A 16,257-nucleotide genomic window follows, 5' to 3' on the forward strand; every position below is an offset into this window, starting at 1 on the left:
GCAGGGCATGCTCAGATTTAGATCTCGGTTCAATGATGAGCCAAGATCTCAATCTGCGCATGCGCAGCCATGCTGTCTTTTTTTTTCCTGAGGACCACCGGGAGGTCTATTAGTGCATATGCTGCCACTGACACCATTTTCCTGAAGACTGCCAGAAGATCAATATATGCAAGTGCCGTTCGTGGCTAGGATGGTGCTGGCGCAAAGTTTAAACCAGTAGGACAATAAAGACAGTAGGAGCAGTAGAGAGGCTTTGGCTAAGTTGACAATCCTACCTCCAGTCCACCCCAAAGTCTCTCCCCAAAGCACAAAGCTTTGATTATAAGAAAACTTAAAACCCTGATTACACAAAATTCACAAAACGGATTTCTTCACCACAGTTGTCATTTTAATCAGTATCAAAGTGCCAATATGGCCAAGTGTGTACCTTATTTGGCAAAATCCAGATGACAGGTTCCCTTTTTAAAACATCTGTCAGCTTTGCCATTCCCCCCAATCAACCACCATATATTTATTGATTTCTTCATACCCTTCCTTACAAGCCCCTTTTAGTGGCTTTTTCATTTCTGAATATACTGCCTATACTCAATTTTATAACTGCGTTCACAAAATGTTAATTGGTGGGTGACTAGTTGTGGGTGGATTGTTTTCCTCAGACAACTTGTACTACTAATCATGTTATCAAACCCCTGTGGGCATGAGTGGCATGAGTTGCTAGAATGGCGTCAATGCTTTCTCTTTGCAAATCTGGGACCCACCGATAAGCATATCACGACTGAAGTTATACAATTGAATTTAGTCATATGCATGAAATAAATGAGCAATTAAATGGACTAGCCAGGAAGGGTATAAAGAGATTGATAAATACTGTACATATTAGTGGTTTCATGGAGCTGGGGAAACTGAGAGGTTGTCCATTTTAGTTCTTTAGGGCAAAACTATTTTTTTTTTTAACTCCGAGAGTGATGGTCAATTTTATCTTTTTTCAATGCAGCTGCATAAGGGATTGATTTTTTTTTTCAGAATGAGTTGCATTTGACAGTGGAACCATTTTGAGGTACATTTAAATTATTACATGACTTTAAATAATTATTTGTGGAGAAACAGAAAAAAAAACACCTTTTTCATTTTTGCCTTTGTTTTTTGATGTTTTTGATGTTTTCCACTATTCACTTGCTGCATGAGTAAGGCATTAACAATTCTGTGGGTCAGTACAAATATGGTGATATAAAACCTATCTAGTTTTATCTATATTTTACTACTTTTGTACAACAAATACAATATTTGCATAAAATCACTTATTTTTTGGTCACCATATTCTGAGGGCCATACATTTAACAATTTTCCATTAATGGATCTGTACCAGGGCTTATTTTTTGAGTATCATGATGTAGCTTTTAGTGATGACATTTTTTGTTATCTATGACTTTTTGATTACTTTTTGGGCTCGCTCACACGAGCGTATAATATGCCTGAGTGCCATCCGGCGATTTATCAAATACATACCAAAGAAGTTTGTGTGCCTAAAACAATTGGTGTTGATGGAAATGGAAACAAGAAAACGTTCATCTGAAAATGTAGATTCCTGTGAGACATGAGATTTGTTTCTAGATATATATAAATTAGTGAACATGAATAACTAGGTTGAAAATATTCAGTATTCAAACAATAGCAAGTGGTATACACAGTAGTTATCTATTTATTAAGTAAAATATGTTCAAGTATCCAATAGTCATTAAAAGAAAAGTCCACCAAACCTGGTCAGTCTACATTTTATTTATTTTTCATATTGAGCGATCTCTGAGTCATTGTTGACAGCAATACGTACTAATTGTAAGTTCACCGATGGGGAAAATACAGATAAGTATTTCAGATCACTAATATACAAGCATATTTTTAGACTCCAAAGACTTAAATTATGTGAACATAGATTCATAACGTTCTATTTTCTAGTATTTCTTTTTTCCTCCGTAAAATGAATCCATGGGAGGGATGGCAAAAATAACTTTTAACAATGTGCTCTAATTGCTCCTGCTCATAAACAGAATGCTTCTAATATTAGCTACAATATTTTAAGAAGTTGAGTCTTATTTGCCTTACATGATATTTTAATAGGCTTTACACTAATACAGACATCTAGTCATTTGTGGCAATGTATAATTTGCAATATGAAATTTTACATTTTCTTTTTTTATGTATCTTTCACTTAAAAGTGATAAAATAGATTATGACATACTGGCAAGAAAGTGTTATATGTACAGAAGAGAGCAGTAAACCAAAAATCATTTTAATCCCCATTTTAACTGATAATTATACATGTAGAACTGTTCTGCTTGAATTACTACTGAACTGTCTTTACAAAGTTTATTCCTAAAGGTTAACGTCTACTTGGTTGTTCCTTTTGTATGAAACTTGTATATGTATCTACAACTCCTGGCAAAAATTATGGAATCACCGGGCTCGGAGAATGTTCAGTCAGTTGTTTAATGTTGTTGAAAAAAAGCAGATCACAGACATGGCACAAAACTAAAGGCATTTCAAATTGAAAGTTTAGGGCTTTAAGAAACAGTAAAAGAAATCAAGAAAAAAAAATGTTGTACTCAGTAAGGGTAATTTTTTTCAGACAAAGCAGAGGGAAAAAATTATGGAATCACTCAATTCTGAGAGAAAAATTTTTGGAATCACCCTGTAAATTTTCATTTCCAAAACTAACACCTGCATCAAATTAGATCTTCTCGTTAGTCTACATCTAGAAAGGAGTGATCACACCTTGGAGAGCTGTTGTACCAAGTGGACTGACATGAATCATGGCTCCAACACGAGAGAGGTCAATTGAAACAAAGGAGAGTATTATCAAACTCTTAAAAGAAGGTAAATCATCACGCAATGTTGAAAAAGATGTTGGTTGTTCACAGTCAGCTGTATCTAATATCTGGACCAAATACAAACAACATGGGAAGATTGTTAAAGGCAAACATACTGGTAGACCAAGGAAGACATCAAAGCGCCAAGACCAGAAACTTAAGGCAATATGTCTCCAAAACAGGAAATGCACAACAAAACAAATGAGGAAACTGGAGTCAATGTCCATGACCGAACTGTAAGTAACCGCCTAAAGAAAATAAGATTTACATATAGAAAAGCTAAAAAAAAGCCATCATTAACTCCTAAACAGAAAAAAACAATGGGCTAAGGAAAAGCATTCGTGGGCTGTGGATGCCTGGATGAAAGTCATATTCAGTGATGAATCGCGAATCTGCATTGGGCAAGGTGATGTTGCTGGAAATTTTGTTTGGTGCCGTTCCAATGAGATTTATAGAGATGACTGCATGAAGAGAACATGCAAATTTCCACAGTCATTGATGATATGGGGCAGCATGTCAAGTAAAGGCACTGAGGAGATGGCTGTCATTACATCTTCAATAAATGCCCAAGTTTACATTGATATTTTGTACAGTTTTCTTATCCCATCAATTGAAAGGATGTTTGGGGATGATGACATCATTTTTCAAGATGATAATGCATCCTGCCATAGAGCAAAACATGGTGAAAACATTCCTTGAAAGAAGACACATAAGGTCAATGTCATGGCCTGCAAATAGTTTGGATCTCAATCCAATTGAAAATCTTTGGTGGAAGTTGAAGAAAATTGTCTATGGCAAGGCTCCAACCTGCAAAGCTGATCTGGCAACTGCAATCAGAGAAAGTTGGAGCCAGATTGATGAAGAGTACTGTCACTCATTAAGTCCATGCCTCAGAGACTGCAAGCTGTTATTAAAGCCAGAGGTGGTGCAACAAAATACTAGTGATGGATTGGAGCGTTTTTTTGTGTGTTTGTTTTTCATGATTCCATATTTTTTTCCTCAGAATTGAGTGATTCCATATTTTTTTCCCTCTGCTTGGTCTGAAAAAATTACCCTTACTAAACACCACATTTTTTTTTATTGATTTCTTTTAGTGTTTCTTAAAGCCATAAAGTTGCCATTGGAAATGACTTTAGTTTTGTGCCATGTCTGTGATCTGCTTTTTTTCAACAACATTAAACAACTGAATGAACATCCTCTGAGTCCGGTGATTTCATAATTTTTGCCAGCGGTTGTAAATCTAGAAAAAAATGAATTTAAAGTATATAATATTTATAATGAATGTTCAAAAATTTATTGAGGAAGATAGGTTGACCTTGAAAATGAAAAGTAAGTTTTTATGGCATATTTTTCAGTGACTCTTGGCAATTAAATTACCTTTTAAAAACAAATAAAGCCAACTATTTCCCATTTATTGATTTGCCTATGAAATAAGTGTATATAAAAGAAAAAAAATAATAAAAAGAACAAAGTGGAGGAGCTTTAGACTATTTAATGAGATTACTTAATTGGTATTCTGCATATAAAACATTTGACCTACAGACATTGGGTGGTTTGCATACGTAGCATTGTCAAAATTATGATTTGAAAAAAAAAAAAAAATTTACAAAGAATTTAATCTTATACCATTCTGCATAGACATTCACATTTTAAGAGAACTCATTAAGATTACTTTTCCCAAGAAACAAAATCGAGAAATTCATAAAATGAATTTTGTTCGATTTTACAAGCATTTAAAATAACTTTCTAATGAAACATAAGAATGGTTTGTTAATTTGACCTTTGTCATCCCATTAATCATACTGTTATTGCACAGCCCCTTATTCACTCTAGAAAGGTTAAGGCATTTTTGAGGTGAAAAAAATTATCTGTAACACAAATTAAATGTCTGTATACTGTAATAGCATTCAGAGCTCTTTTGTTTCATTCCAGTAATTGTAAAAGGTTTTCCATAAAAATAAGAGTGTGAACTAGGGCAGATTACATACTGACATTGAAAAATGTCCGTATGCATGATGGTTTTAATATGGATTCTGTCTTTTCTAGGGTACAAAATAAATAGACTACATATTCTCCCACACAGACATTGGTGTAAATGAATACTAAGAATGAATGTAAAAGTCAGAGATGTCACAGAAGAACTAATCATAATAAAACCCTTACGAAATTAATTAATTAAACAGAATGGCACAACACAAGTGTTCCTGTGAATAGAAAAGCGTGAATGGATTTTCCTAGGTTCAATTAGTAATTGAAATTGGGTATGGAACATTACGTCAGGCAATACAATTCCATATCATACACCACATTAAAGGCTGGAATGCACATGAGTATTCAAAGGTGCTTAGGAACAGAATACTGTTTTGTATGAGCTGTTGGTTGACTATGATTGGAAAACATTGGTAAGCCAAATTTAATTTTGCCCCATCATGTAGGCACATGTTCCCTTTTGATCCCTTTAGTAGAGATGAGCGGTGTTCTACTCGAACTGTTCGCCAATCTCAAATTCGAGCTGTTTTGGGCGGTGTTCGAGTTGTTCGACGAACCCGAACGATTTGCAAAAAATTCGGCTGTTCGAGGTTATGTTCGATAACTGTTCGTGCACCAAAAGCGTGTCCTGCATGTCTGGCGCTATTTAGAGCACCAATCATGCAGGGATTGTCTGCCACTCACTGTAATGCCACAGCCATGGTGGTTGTGGCATTACAGTGATTGCCCAAATCGATGGGAACAGTGCCAACAGTGAAACATGAAAAGCCGGCAATTCAGCAGCGGCATACACCTGTACCCGACAATTTAGAACCGAAAGAATAGAGCTTCACACATAGATTAGATAGATATAAACATGTCAGCCACATATATACGAAGTACAGTGAAAGTGCTGCTTACTGTACTTGTCATTTAGCGTAAAGGATTTATCAAAAAAAATAATAGTGTTTTCATGCACCGTCTCTTTAAAAAAGCCGGCCGGCAATTCAGCAGCGGTACCCGACAATTTATAACAGACAGAATAGAGCTTCACACATAGATTAGATAGATAGAAACATGTCAGTCACATATATAAGAAGTGCAGTGACAGTGTTGATTACTGTACTTGTCATTTAGTGTAAAGGATTTATTTAAAAAAATAATAGTGTTTTCATGCACCGTCTCTTTAAAAAAGCCGGCCGGCAATTCAGCAGCGGTACCCGACAATTTATAACAGACAGAATAGAGCATCATACATAGATTAGATAGATAGAAACATGTCAGCCACATATATACGAAGTACAGTGACAGTGTTGCTTACTGTACTTGTCATTTAGCGTAAAGGATTTATCAAAAAAAATAATAGTGTTTTCATGCACCGTCTCTTTAAAAAAGCCGGCCGGCAATTCAGCAGCGGTACCCGACAATTTATAACAGACAGAATAGAGCTTCACACATAGATTAGATAGATAGAAACATGTCAGTCACATATATATGAAGTACAGTGATAGTGTTGGTTACTGTACTTGTCATTTAGTATTAAAATAAAGGATTTATTATTAAAAAAATTGGCGTGGGGTTCCCCTTAATTTTAGGCTCTAGCGGAGGTTAAGCAGACGGCTGGGGCAGATGTTTGAAGCCTGGGAAGGGGGTAATACCCACGGAGCTTCCCAGGCTACTAATATCAGCCCCCAGCTGAATACATAGCCTTTACTAGCTATTAAAATGGGGGACCCCCCAAAAGAAATGACGTGGGGTCCCCCCTAATTTAATAGCTAGCAAAGGCTAGGCAGACAGCTGGGGGCTGATATTAATAGCCCAGGAAGGGAGCCATGAATATTGGCCCCCTCCCAGGCTAGAAACACCAGCCGTCAGCCGCCCCAGAAATGGCGCATTCATAGGATGCGCCAATTCTGGCACTTAGCCTCGCTCTTCCACGCTGCCCTGGTGCGGTGGCAGGGGGTAATAGGGTTGGGGTTGATGTCAGCTTATAATGCCAGCTGACATCAAGCCCAGGTTAGTAATGGAGAGGCGTCTATAAGACACCCCCATTACTAACCCCATAGTCAAAGTTAAAAAAACACAAACACCCAGAATAAAGTCCTTTAATTGAAATAAAGACACAATCCTTTATTGTTCTAAATTAAACCATACTTACCGTCACGCCCATTCCAGCTGAAGCCAACGATCTCCTGCAATAAAAGAAAAATAATAAAGCAACCTCATCCTTACCTTTCCATGGTTCCCACGACAGCTTCAGCTCTGCTACATCGAGATGACAGGCTGGACCGCAGCAGAACGCTGCCATCCAGCCTCTCATCCCGCAGACACTGAGAAGCGCAGGCTTGCTTGCGCTGCTCAGCGTCTCTCTGTGACGACATCCAGATGAGCCGAGTTCATGTCCAATGAACTCGGCTCACCTCATGCACGTCACTGACAGCGTGGGAAAATTCTCAAGCTGAAGCGGTGAGTGCAGGAGAATTCTCCCACGCTGTCAGTGACGTGCATGAGGTGAGCTGAGTTCATTGGACATGAGCTCACCTTATGCACGTCACTGACAGCGTGGGAGAATTCTCCTGCACTCAGCGCTTCAGCATGAGAATTCTCCCGCTGAAGCGCTGAGTGCAGGAGAATTTTCCCACGCTGTCAGTGACGTGCATAAGGTGAGCTCATGTCCAATGAACTCAGCTCACCTCCTGCACGTCACTGACAGCGTGGGAGAATTCTCCTGCACTCAGCGCTTCAGTGTGAGAATTCTCCCACGCTGAAGCGCTGAGTGCAGGAGAATTTTCCCACGCTGTCAGTGACGTGCATGAGGTGAGCCGAGTTCATTGGACATTAACTCGGCTCATCTGGATGCCCTCACAGAGAGACACTGTGGAGCGCAAGCAAGCCTGCGCTTCTCAGTGTCTGCGGGATGACAGGCTGGATGGCAGCGTTCTGCTGCGGTCCAGCCTGTCATCTCGATGTAGCAGAGCTGAAGCTGTCATGGGAACCATGGAAAGGTAAGGATGATGTTGCTTTATTATTTTTCTTTTATTTCAGGAGATAGTTGGCTTCAGCTGGAATGGGCGTGATGGTAAGTATGGTTTAATTTAGAACAATAAAGAATTGTGTGTTTATTTCAATTAAAGGACTTTTTTCTGGGTGTTGTGTTTTTTTTAAATACTTTACTAGAAATTCATGGTGGTCATGTCTAATATTGGCGTGACCCCATGAATTTCGGGCTTAGGGCCTGCTGATAATGCCAAGCTGGCCCTAACCCCTTTATTACCCAGTGAGCCACCGCATCAGGGCCCTGGATGAGTTGGGTACAGCGCCAGAAGATGGCGCTTCTATGAACGCGCCATTTTCCGGGGTGGCTGCGGACTGCAATTTGCAGCGGGGGTGGCCCAGAAAGCTTGGGCCTCCCTGCGCTGCGGATTCCAGCCCCCAGCTGCCTAGTTGTACCTGGCTGGACACAAAAACAGGGCGAAGCCCCACGTCAATTTTCTTTAAATTATTTCATGAAATAATTAAGAAAAAAAGGGCTTCCCTATATTGTTGTGTCCGGCCAGGTACAAATAGGCAGCTGGTGGTTGGGGGCAGCCCGTTCCTGCCTGCTGTACCTGGCTGGACACAAATATAGTGCGAAGCCCCACGTCAATTTTTTTTAAATTATTTCATGAATTTCCTGAAATAATTTAAAAAAATTGAAGTGGGGCTTCGCACTATATTTGTGTCCAGCCAGGTACAGCAGGCAGGAACGGGCTGCCCCCATCCACCAGCTGCCTATTTGTACCTGGCCGGACACAACAATATAGGGAAGGCCTTTTTTGCTTAATTATTTCATGAAATTCATGAAATAATTAAAAAAAAAGTACGTGGGGCTTCGCCCTATTTTTGTGTCCAGCCAGGTACAACTAGGCAGCTGGGGGCTGGAATCTGCAGCGCAGGGAGGCCCAAGCTTTCTGGGCCCCCCCCGCTACAAATTGCAGTCCGCAGCCACCCCGGAAAATGGCGCGTTCATAGAAGCGCCATCTTCTGGCGCTGTACCCAACTCATCCAGGGCCCTGGTGCGGTGGCTCACTGGGTAATAAAGGGGTTAGGGCCAGCTTGGTATTATCAGCTGGCCCCAAGCCCAAAATTCATGGGGTCACGCCAGTATTAGACATGACCGCCATGAATTTCTAGTAAAGTATTTAAAAAAAACACAACACCCAGAATAAAGTCCTTTAATTGAAATAAAGACACAATTCTTTATTGTTCTAAATTAAACCATACTTACCATCACACCCATTCCAGCTGAAGCCAACGATCTCCTGCAATAAAAGAAAAATAATAAACCAACCTCATCCTTACCTTTCCATGGTTCCCACGACAGCTTCAGCTCTGCTACATCGAGATGACTGGCTGGACCGCAGCAGAGCGCTGCCATCCAGTCTGTCATCCCGCAGACACTGAGAAGCGCAGGCATGCTTGCGCTCCTCACTGTCTCGCTGTGACGGCATCCAGATGAGCCGAGGTCATGTCCAATGAACTCGGCTCACCTCATGCACGTCACTGACAGCGTGGGAAAATTCTCCTGCAATCAGCGCTTCAGCGTGAGAATTTTCCCACGCTGTCAGTGACGTGCATGAGGTGAGCCGAGTTCATTGGACATGAACTCGGCTCATCTGGATGTCGTCACAGAGAGACGCTGAGCAGCGCAAGCAAGCCTGCGCTTCTCAGTGTCTGCGGGATGACAGGCTGGATGGCAGCGTTCTGCTGCGGTCCAGCCTGTCATCTCGATGTAGCAGAGCTGAAGCTGTCGTGGGAACCATGGAAAGGTAAGGATGAGGTTGCTTTATTATTTTTCTTTTATTGCAGGAGATCGTTGGCTTCAGCTGGAATGGGCGTGATGGTAAGTATGGTTTAATTTAGAACAATAAAGGATTGTGTCTTTATTTCAATTAAAGGACTTTATTCTGGGTGTTTGTGTTTTTTTTAACTTTGACTATGGGGTTAGTAATGGGGGTGTCTTATAGACGCCTCTCCATTACTAACCTGGGCTTGATGTCAGCTGGCATTATAAGCTGACATCAACCCCAACCCTATTACCCCCTGCCACCGCACCAGGGCAGCGTGGAAGAGCGAGGCTAAGTGCCAGAATTGGCGCATCCTATGAATGCGCCATTTCTGGGGCGGCTGACGGCTGGTGTTTCTAGCCTGGGAGGGGGCCAATATTCATGGCTCCCTTCCTGGGCTATTAATATCAGCCCCCAGCTGTCTGCCTAGCCTTTGCTAGCTATTAAATTAGGGGGGACCCCACGTCATTTTTTTGGGGGGGTCCCCCATTTTAATAGCTAGTAAAGGCTATGTATTCAGCTGGGGGCTGATATTAGTAGCCTGGGAAGCTCCGTGGGTATTACCCCCTTCCCAGGCTTCAAACATCTGCCCCAGCCGTCTGCTTAACCTCCGCTAGAGCCTAAAATTAAGGGGAACCCCACGCCAATTTTTTTAATAATAAATCCTTTATTTTAATACTAAATGACAAGTACAGTAACCAACACTATCACTGTACTTCATATATATGTGACTGACATGTTTCTATCTATCTAATCTATGTGTGATGCTCTATCTTTCTGTTCTAAATTGTCGGGTACCGCTGCTGAATTGCCGGCCGGCTTTTTTAAAGAGACAGTGCATGAAAACACTATTATTTTTTTAAATAAATCCTTTACACTAAATGACAAGTACAGTAAGCAACACTATCACTGTACTTATTATATATGTGACTGACATGTTTCTATCTATCTAATCTATGTGTGAAGCTCTATTCTTTCTGTTCTAAATTGTCGGGTACAGATGCTGAATTGCCGGCCGGCTTTTTTAAAGAGACGGTGCATGAAAACACTAATATTTTTTTTAATAAATCCTTTACACTAAATGACAAGTGCAGTAACCAACACTGTCACTGTGCTTCTTATATGTGTGACTGACATGTTTCTATGTATCTAATCTATGTGTGATGCTCTATTCCTTCTTGTCTAAATTGTCGGGTACCGGTGTATGCCGCTGCTGAATTTGCCGGCCGGCTTTTTTAAAGAGAGTGTCTTCTGAGCAGTTTGTCAGCTTTTGGACACCTTTGCAGGTGTATTCTATGTGTTTCTATGTGTTTTTGTTTGCCTGCCATTGGTTTTAACGGTGTTCGACGGTGTTCTAAGGTGTTCGACGAACAGTTCGACGAACAGTTCCTCGAACATCCCGGTGTTCGACGAACCGAACCGAACCCGAACACTACGGGGGTGGCTCAACACTACCCTTTAGGCTATAAGCTAAATGTTGCAGTTTGTGGAGTGTTACATGGTACCTGTACTGTTGCTCATGGTTGGATAAATAATAATTTGGTACACGTATTTATAAAATTTCCCTGAGCAAGGATTATTCTAAATGTTTAAAAAAAATAGGAGCTATTATCCTCTGAATGCTCTCTAGTAAAAAAAAAATAATTAACCACCACCATAATATGAGAGTTCATGCACACTGGCACAGATAGGATGTATCCTTCACAGATATTTTAAAGGGAACCTGTCACGTGAATAAATGCTATTAACTTGTAGATATGGGGTTAATCTGCAGGGTATTAGTGTTCTGAACCTGCCCGGCGCCTGCATTTAGAGCTCTACTGATAGGATGAATTGAACTTTATTCTTCCCGATGGCGTTTGGCATTCAGTCAATAGCGTGGTGCCAGTACTTTCAGTCACAGCTGTGTGTGTAGAGAGCGGCGGCTGTAACCGCACCCCCAGCACCGACTGACAGTAGCATCAGCATTAGAGTCGACTAACAGTAAGTGCCAGCGGTAGGGTTATAGCTAATACTCTTTATACACAGAACAGTGACTGAACCCGTAGCAGCGCCACCCCCATGACTTAAACCCAAATGCTGCTGGGAGCATAAAGTTAATTTCCTCCCAAGAGCAGGGGTCTAAATGGGGGCACCGGGTGGGTTCAGAAAACTATTACCCTGCAGATTAACCCCACTTTTGCAGGTTAATAGCATTTTTTCATGTGGCAGGTTCCCTTTAATATAAAACTGCACTGTCACTATTCACCAGTATAGAGGCTCTTTCAGACTTTGTGTCCAATTTGAAAAATACATCCATTCTTTTTTATTCATATGGAATCAGACATATAAAACAGGAGGTATGTGAGTATTAGAGTGATCAAGCTAGTATTCAGTGATTCCTTATTGAAGCACTTCTGTTTTGTTTTGGCTTGGAGTATACTACCAGTCTCATCACTTAGTTTTAGAAAGCGTGTTTCTTTAAAAGTTTTTTACATCTGTATTAATATGACATTTTTAGGACAACTTACTTTTATATTCCAGGTGAAATCCAGCTGCTGATACACTTATATCAGTGTGAAAATGCAGATAAAGCTGATTGGATGTGCTGTTTAGTAGAGCTGGCACAGTCGTTCCTTAAAGAAAAAAATGTGTTTCTTAATCAAGCAGAATATAATAATAAGGTAAATATAATTTTACAAGGGATAGGATAGATAAACAGATAGATCTATACAGCAAGCAGATAAAAAGACCATTAGGTCCAACCACCTGGCTTAAGGGTGTGTAACTTCAGACACCCATCACCCTAAAATTAAGAAAATCCTACACACTGACAAGCAGGGTGGAAAAAATATTTATTGTCTAATTTAATAATTCATTTTTCGGTTTAGGTTTTCCTCAAGGATTTATGTAGTACTTGGAAAACAGTGATCCAAGAAAAATAAAGACAGCATCTAGCCAAGATCACATGGTCTTGGTCCTACAATTTATCCTACTTTACGGTACCATAGATAACACCATCACATGATCACAAAAATTGCAGTAATCTGTCACCATAGAGATAGCAAACACATGACCGCATGGCCATATTAAACATAATATTTCTATAATATAATCGGCTAAGCGTGTCTCTGTCTGAAGCCTTTATAGACTGCGCATGCGTGACGCGCAGTCTGGCTACAGACAGAAGACCGCATCCAGCCGTTACAGGTAAGAGGAGTGTATGGAGCCGGAGTTCGCAGTATGAGTAGACACTGAGCACGTACCACGATCTCTGGCGCCATACTTACATACTTACCTGATGGGGAGGAGCGTTGCCGTGCCGCCTCTCTCTTCGCTGAAGACCGAAGCAGGAGTGAGGCATCGGATTGGCGCATGAGCATAGTGCTATCAGGTGCTATTTTACTGAAGACACATTTGCAATGTGTCTTCAGCAAACTGGAGCCGGACAGCGTGGTGCTCCGGCGCCGCACTCCTCCCCCGGCAGAACAGGACACAGCAGCGCTGGAGCACAAAGATGAAAGGTGAGTATAACTGTTTATTTTTTTGTATGTGTGTAAAGCGTGAAAGGGATGAGGGGTACCACACATACCAGGACTGTGGGGTGAGTGGAGCATGCATACCAGGGTTGAGGGGTGAGGGGACCATGCATACCAGGATTGGGGGGGTGAGGGGACCAGGCATACAAGGATTGGGGGGTGAGGGGACCATGCATACCAGGATTGGGGGGTGAGGGGACCACGCATACCAGAATTGGGGGGTGAGGGGACCATGCATACCAGGATTGTGGGGTGAGGGGATCATGCATACCAGGATTGGGGGGTGAGGGGACCATGCATATCAGGATTGGGGGATGAGGGGACCATGCATACCAGGATTATGGGGTGAGGGGATCATGCATACCAGGATTGGGGGGTGAGGGGACCATGCATACCAGGATTGGGGGGTGAGGGGACCATGCATACCACGATGGAGGGGTGAGAGCATCATGCATATCAAGATTTGGGGATGAGGGGTACCACACATACCATTATTGGGGGATGAGGGGACCATGCATACTAGGATTGGGGGGTGAGGGGTGCCATGCATACCAGAATAGGGATGAGGGGTACCATGCATATCAGAATAGGGATGAGGGGTACCATACATACCAGGATAGGAATGCGGGGTACCATGCATACCAGGATGAGGGATTGGGTACCATGAATTCCAGGATAAGGGGTACCATACATACTAGAATAGGGATGAGGTGTACCATACATACCAGGATATGGATGAGGGGTACCATACATACCAGGATAGGGATGAGGGGTACCATGTTTACCAGGATTGGGGATGAGTGGTACCATGTATACCAGGATTGGGGATGAGGGGTACCATGTTTACCAGGATTGGGGATGAGGGGCCCATGCATACCAGGATAGGTATGAGGAGTGCCATGCATACCAGAAAAGGGATGAGGGGTACCATACATACCAGGATAGGAATGCAGGGTACCATGAATACCAGGATGGGGCATGGGGTGCCATGCATTGCAGGCTGAGAGGTACCATACATACTAGAATAGGGATGAGGGGTACTATACATACCAGGATAGGGATGAAGGGTACCATGTATACCAGGATTGGGGATGAGGGGCTCATGCATACCAGGATTGGGGATGAGGGGTGCCATGCATACCTGGATAGGGGTGAGGAGTGCCTTGCATACCAGGATGTGGGTGAGGGGTGCCATGCATACCAGGATGTGGGTGAGGGGCCCATGCATACCAGGATGAGGGATACCATGCATACCAGGATTGGGGATATGGAGTGCCACGCATACCAGGATGGGGGTGAGGCGTGCCACACATACCAGGATTGGGATGAGGGGTGCCATGCCTTCCAGGATTGGGGTTGAGGGATGCCATGCATACCAGGATTGGGGGTGAGGGGTGCCATGCTTACCAGGATTGGGGGTGAGGGGTGCCATGCATACCAGGATTAGGGATGAGGGGTGCCATGCATGCTAGGATTGGGGTTGAGGGGGGCCATGCATACCAGGATTGGGGGTGAGGGGTGCCATGCATACCAGGATAGGATGGTGGGGATAGGAGGGGGGCAGCACAAATACCAGGATGAAGGCAGCACATACCAGCATGGGAGACCATATAACAATAAAAATGCTCGCCATCTGGGCGTAGAACGGGTTTGATAGCTACTAAAAATTATACAAGAATAATAAAGCCACCAGCACTAAAAAGAAAAAAAAAAGAAGGAAAGGTGAAATAAAAAAAAGCAGGAAATAAAGGAAGGGGAAAAAATAGACAAATCATAGAGAGAAAAGAGAGAGAGGGGAGACAAAGAGAGGTGGATAGACAAGGCAACAATAACACAATACATCAAAAGCCATTTCAAATCCACCTCCAAAATATTGTCTTCAAGTCATCCCCTCACTCTGTTGTATGTATTTCTGATAATGGGTGGAGTTTTAGGGGTGGAAATTAGAGTCCTTGTTGGTGTTCTTTTGATTACCTATGCTATTTAACTCCTTAGTGAACAAGCCAATTTTAACCTTAATGACCAGTCCAAATCTTTGAAATCTGACCAGGGTCATTTCATGCGGAAATAACTCTTAAACGTTTCAACATATCCCATTGATTCTGAGATTGTTTTCATGACACAATGTACTCTATGTTAATGGTAAAGTTAGGTTGATATGTTTTACGTTTATTTGTGAAAATGTTGGCGAAAATTTAGCAAAATTCGTCATTTTCAATTTTCAATCTTTATATTCTTAAACAAGTTAGTCAGCCAGCTTGTGCTTCTGGTAACATGCCCCCCCCAAAAAATTGTCAATTGGGCTCTCCCTCCTACAGTAATACTGAACATGTGGCCACTTATTGTCATTTAGGCACAGTGGGTCTCAGAAGGAGGGGGCATTTAGATTTGGGAGCACAGATTTCACTTGATTTTATTTGAGGGAGTGCTTGAGATGTGTCACTTCTCCAGAGTATTTGTTCTACCAGTAACGTGGGAACTCCCTATATTTCCATTGACAGATGACGGACCTGAGTGGTGTTTGGTTTTGTGTGGGATAAATTAGGGTTTTTATTGGCAACATTTTAGGGTACATAACATTTCTTGGTCACTTCCAGTATAAGGCTGGGATCACATTCTTGTGTTCTATACTGAGGACTTACGTTGTGGTTTCCATGTAAATCCCATAAAAATGTGATACAGATCCCTAACAGAACCAGCCACCATAATGATGCATATGGATACACTATAGACTCCGTTTGGCATGTGTTCTGGTGGTATCCATCTTTTTAGGCATTCACAGAACTGTGGTCTTCCACGTTTGTGCACTAAAAAGATGCTAAAAATGATGGGACACAGCTGGAACAGAAAAAAGACAGAGTCCAAAGTTCCTCAAGTTGCCTCATTATAGTGAGTAGTTCTGTCAGGGTTCAGGTGATTTACACAGTAGCCCCAATGTAAACCCTCAGCGATGAGCGCAAGATAAATGTGACCTGAGCCTTGTTCTGATTTTTGGGAGGCACAATGAACAAATAGACAACAGTAAAAGAATAGTTCTTATTTTTAGTTTTGCATGGTTCACCGTGTTAATTTAGTTATTGC

At 41.8% G+C, this 16,257-nt stretch overlaps 1 protein-coding gene across 2 annotated transcripts in view; it reads right to left on the minus strand.

The window, feature by feature from the left end:
* The window catches only part of CSMD1 (CUB and Sushi multiple domains 1), a 2,980,041-nt gene that overhangs the window by 589,121 nt on the left and 2,374,663 nt on the right, over positions 1-16,257 (minus strand). For both annotated transcript variants that reach the window (XM_073675393.1, XM_073675394.1), the window contains exon 37: positions 12,169-12,273. In XM_073675393.1, the coding sequence (XP_073531494.1) occupies positions 12,169-12,273 (105 nt within the window). The remainder of the gene's footprint in view (positions 1-12,168; positions 12,274-16,257) is intronic.

The sequence above is a fragment of the Phyllobates terribilis genome, unplaced genomic scaffold (assembly GCF_046119375.1).
Source record: "Phyllobates terribilis strain yellow unplaced genomic scaffold, ASM4611937v1 Scaffold_3__8_contigs__length_932513732, whole genome shotgun sequence".
Taxonomy (NCBI): Eukaryota; Metazoa; Chordata; class Amphibia; order Anura; family Dendrobatidae; genus Phyllobates; species Phyllobates terribilis.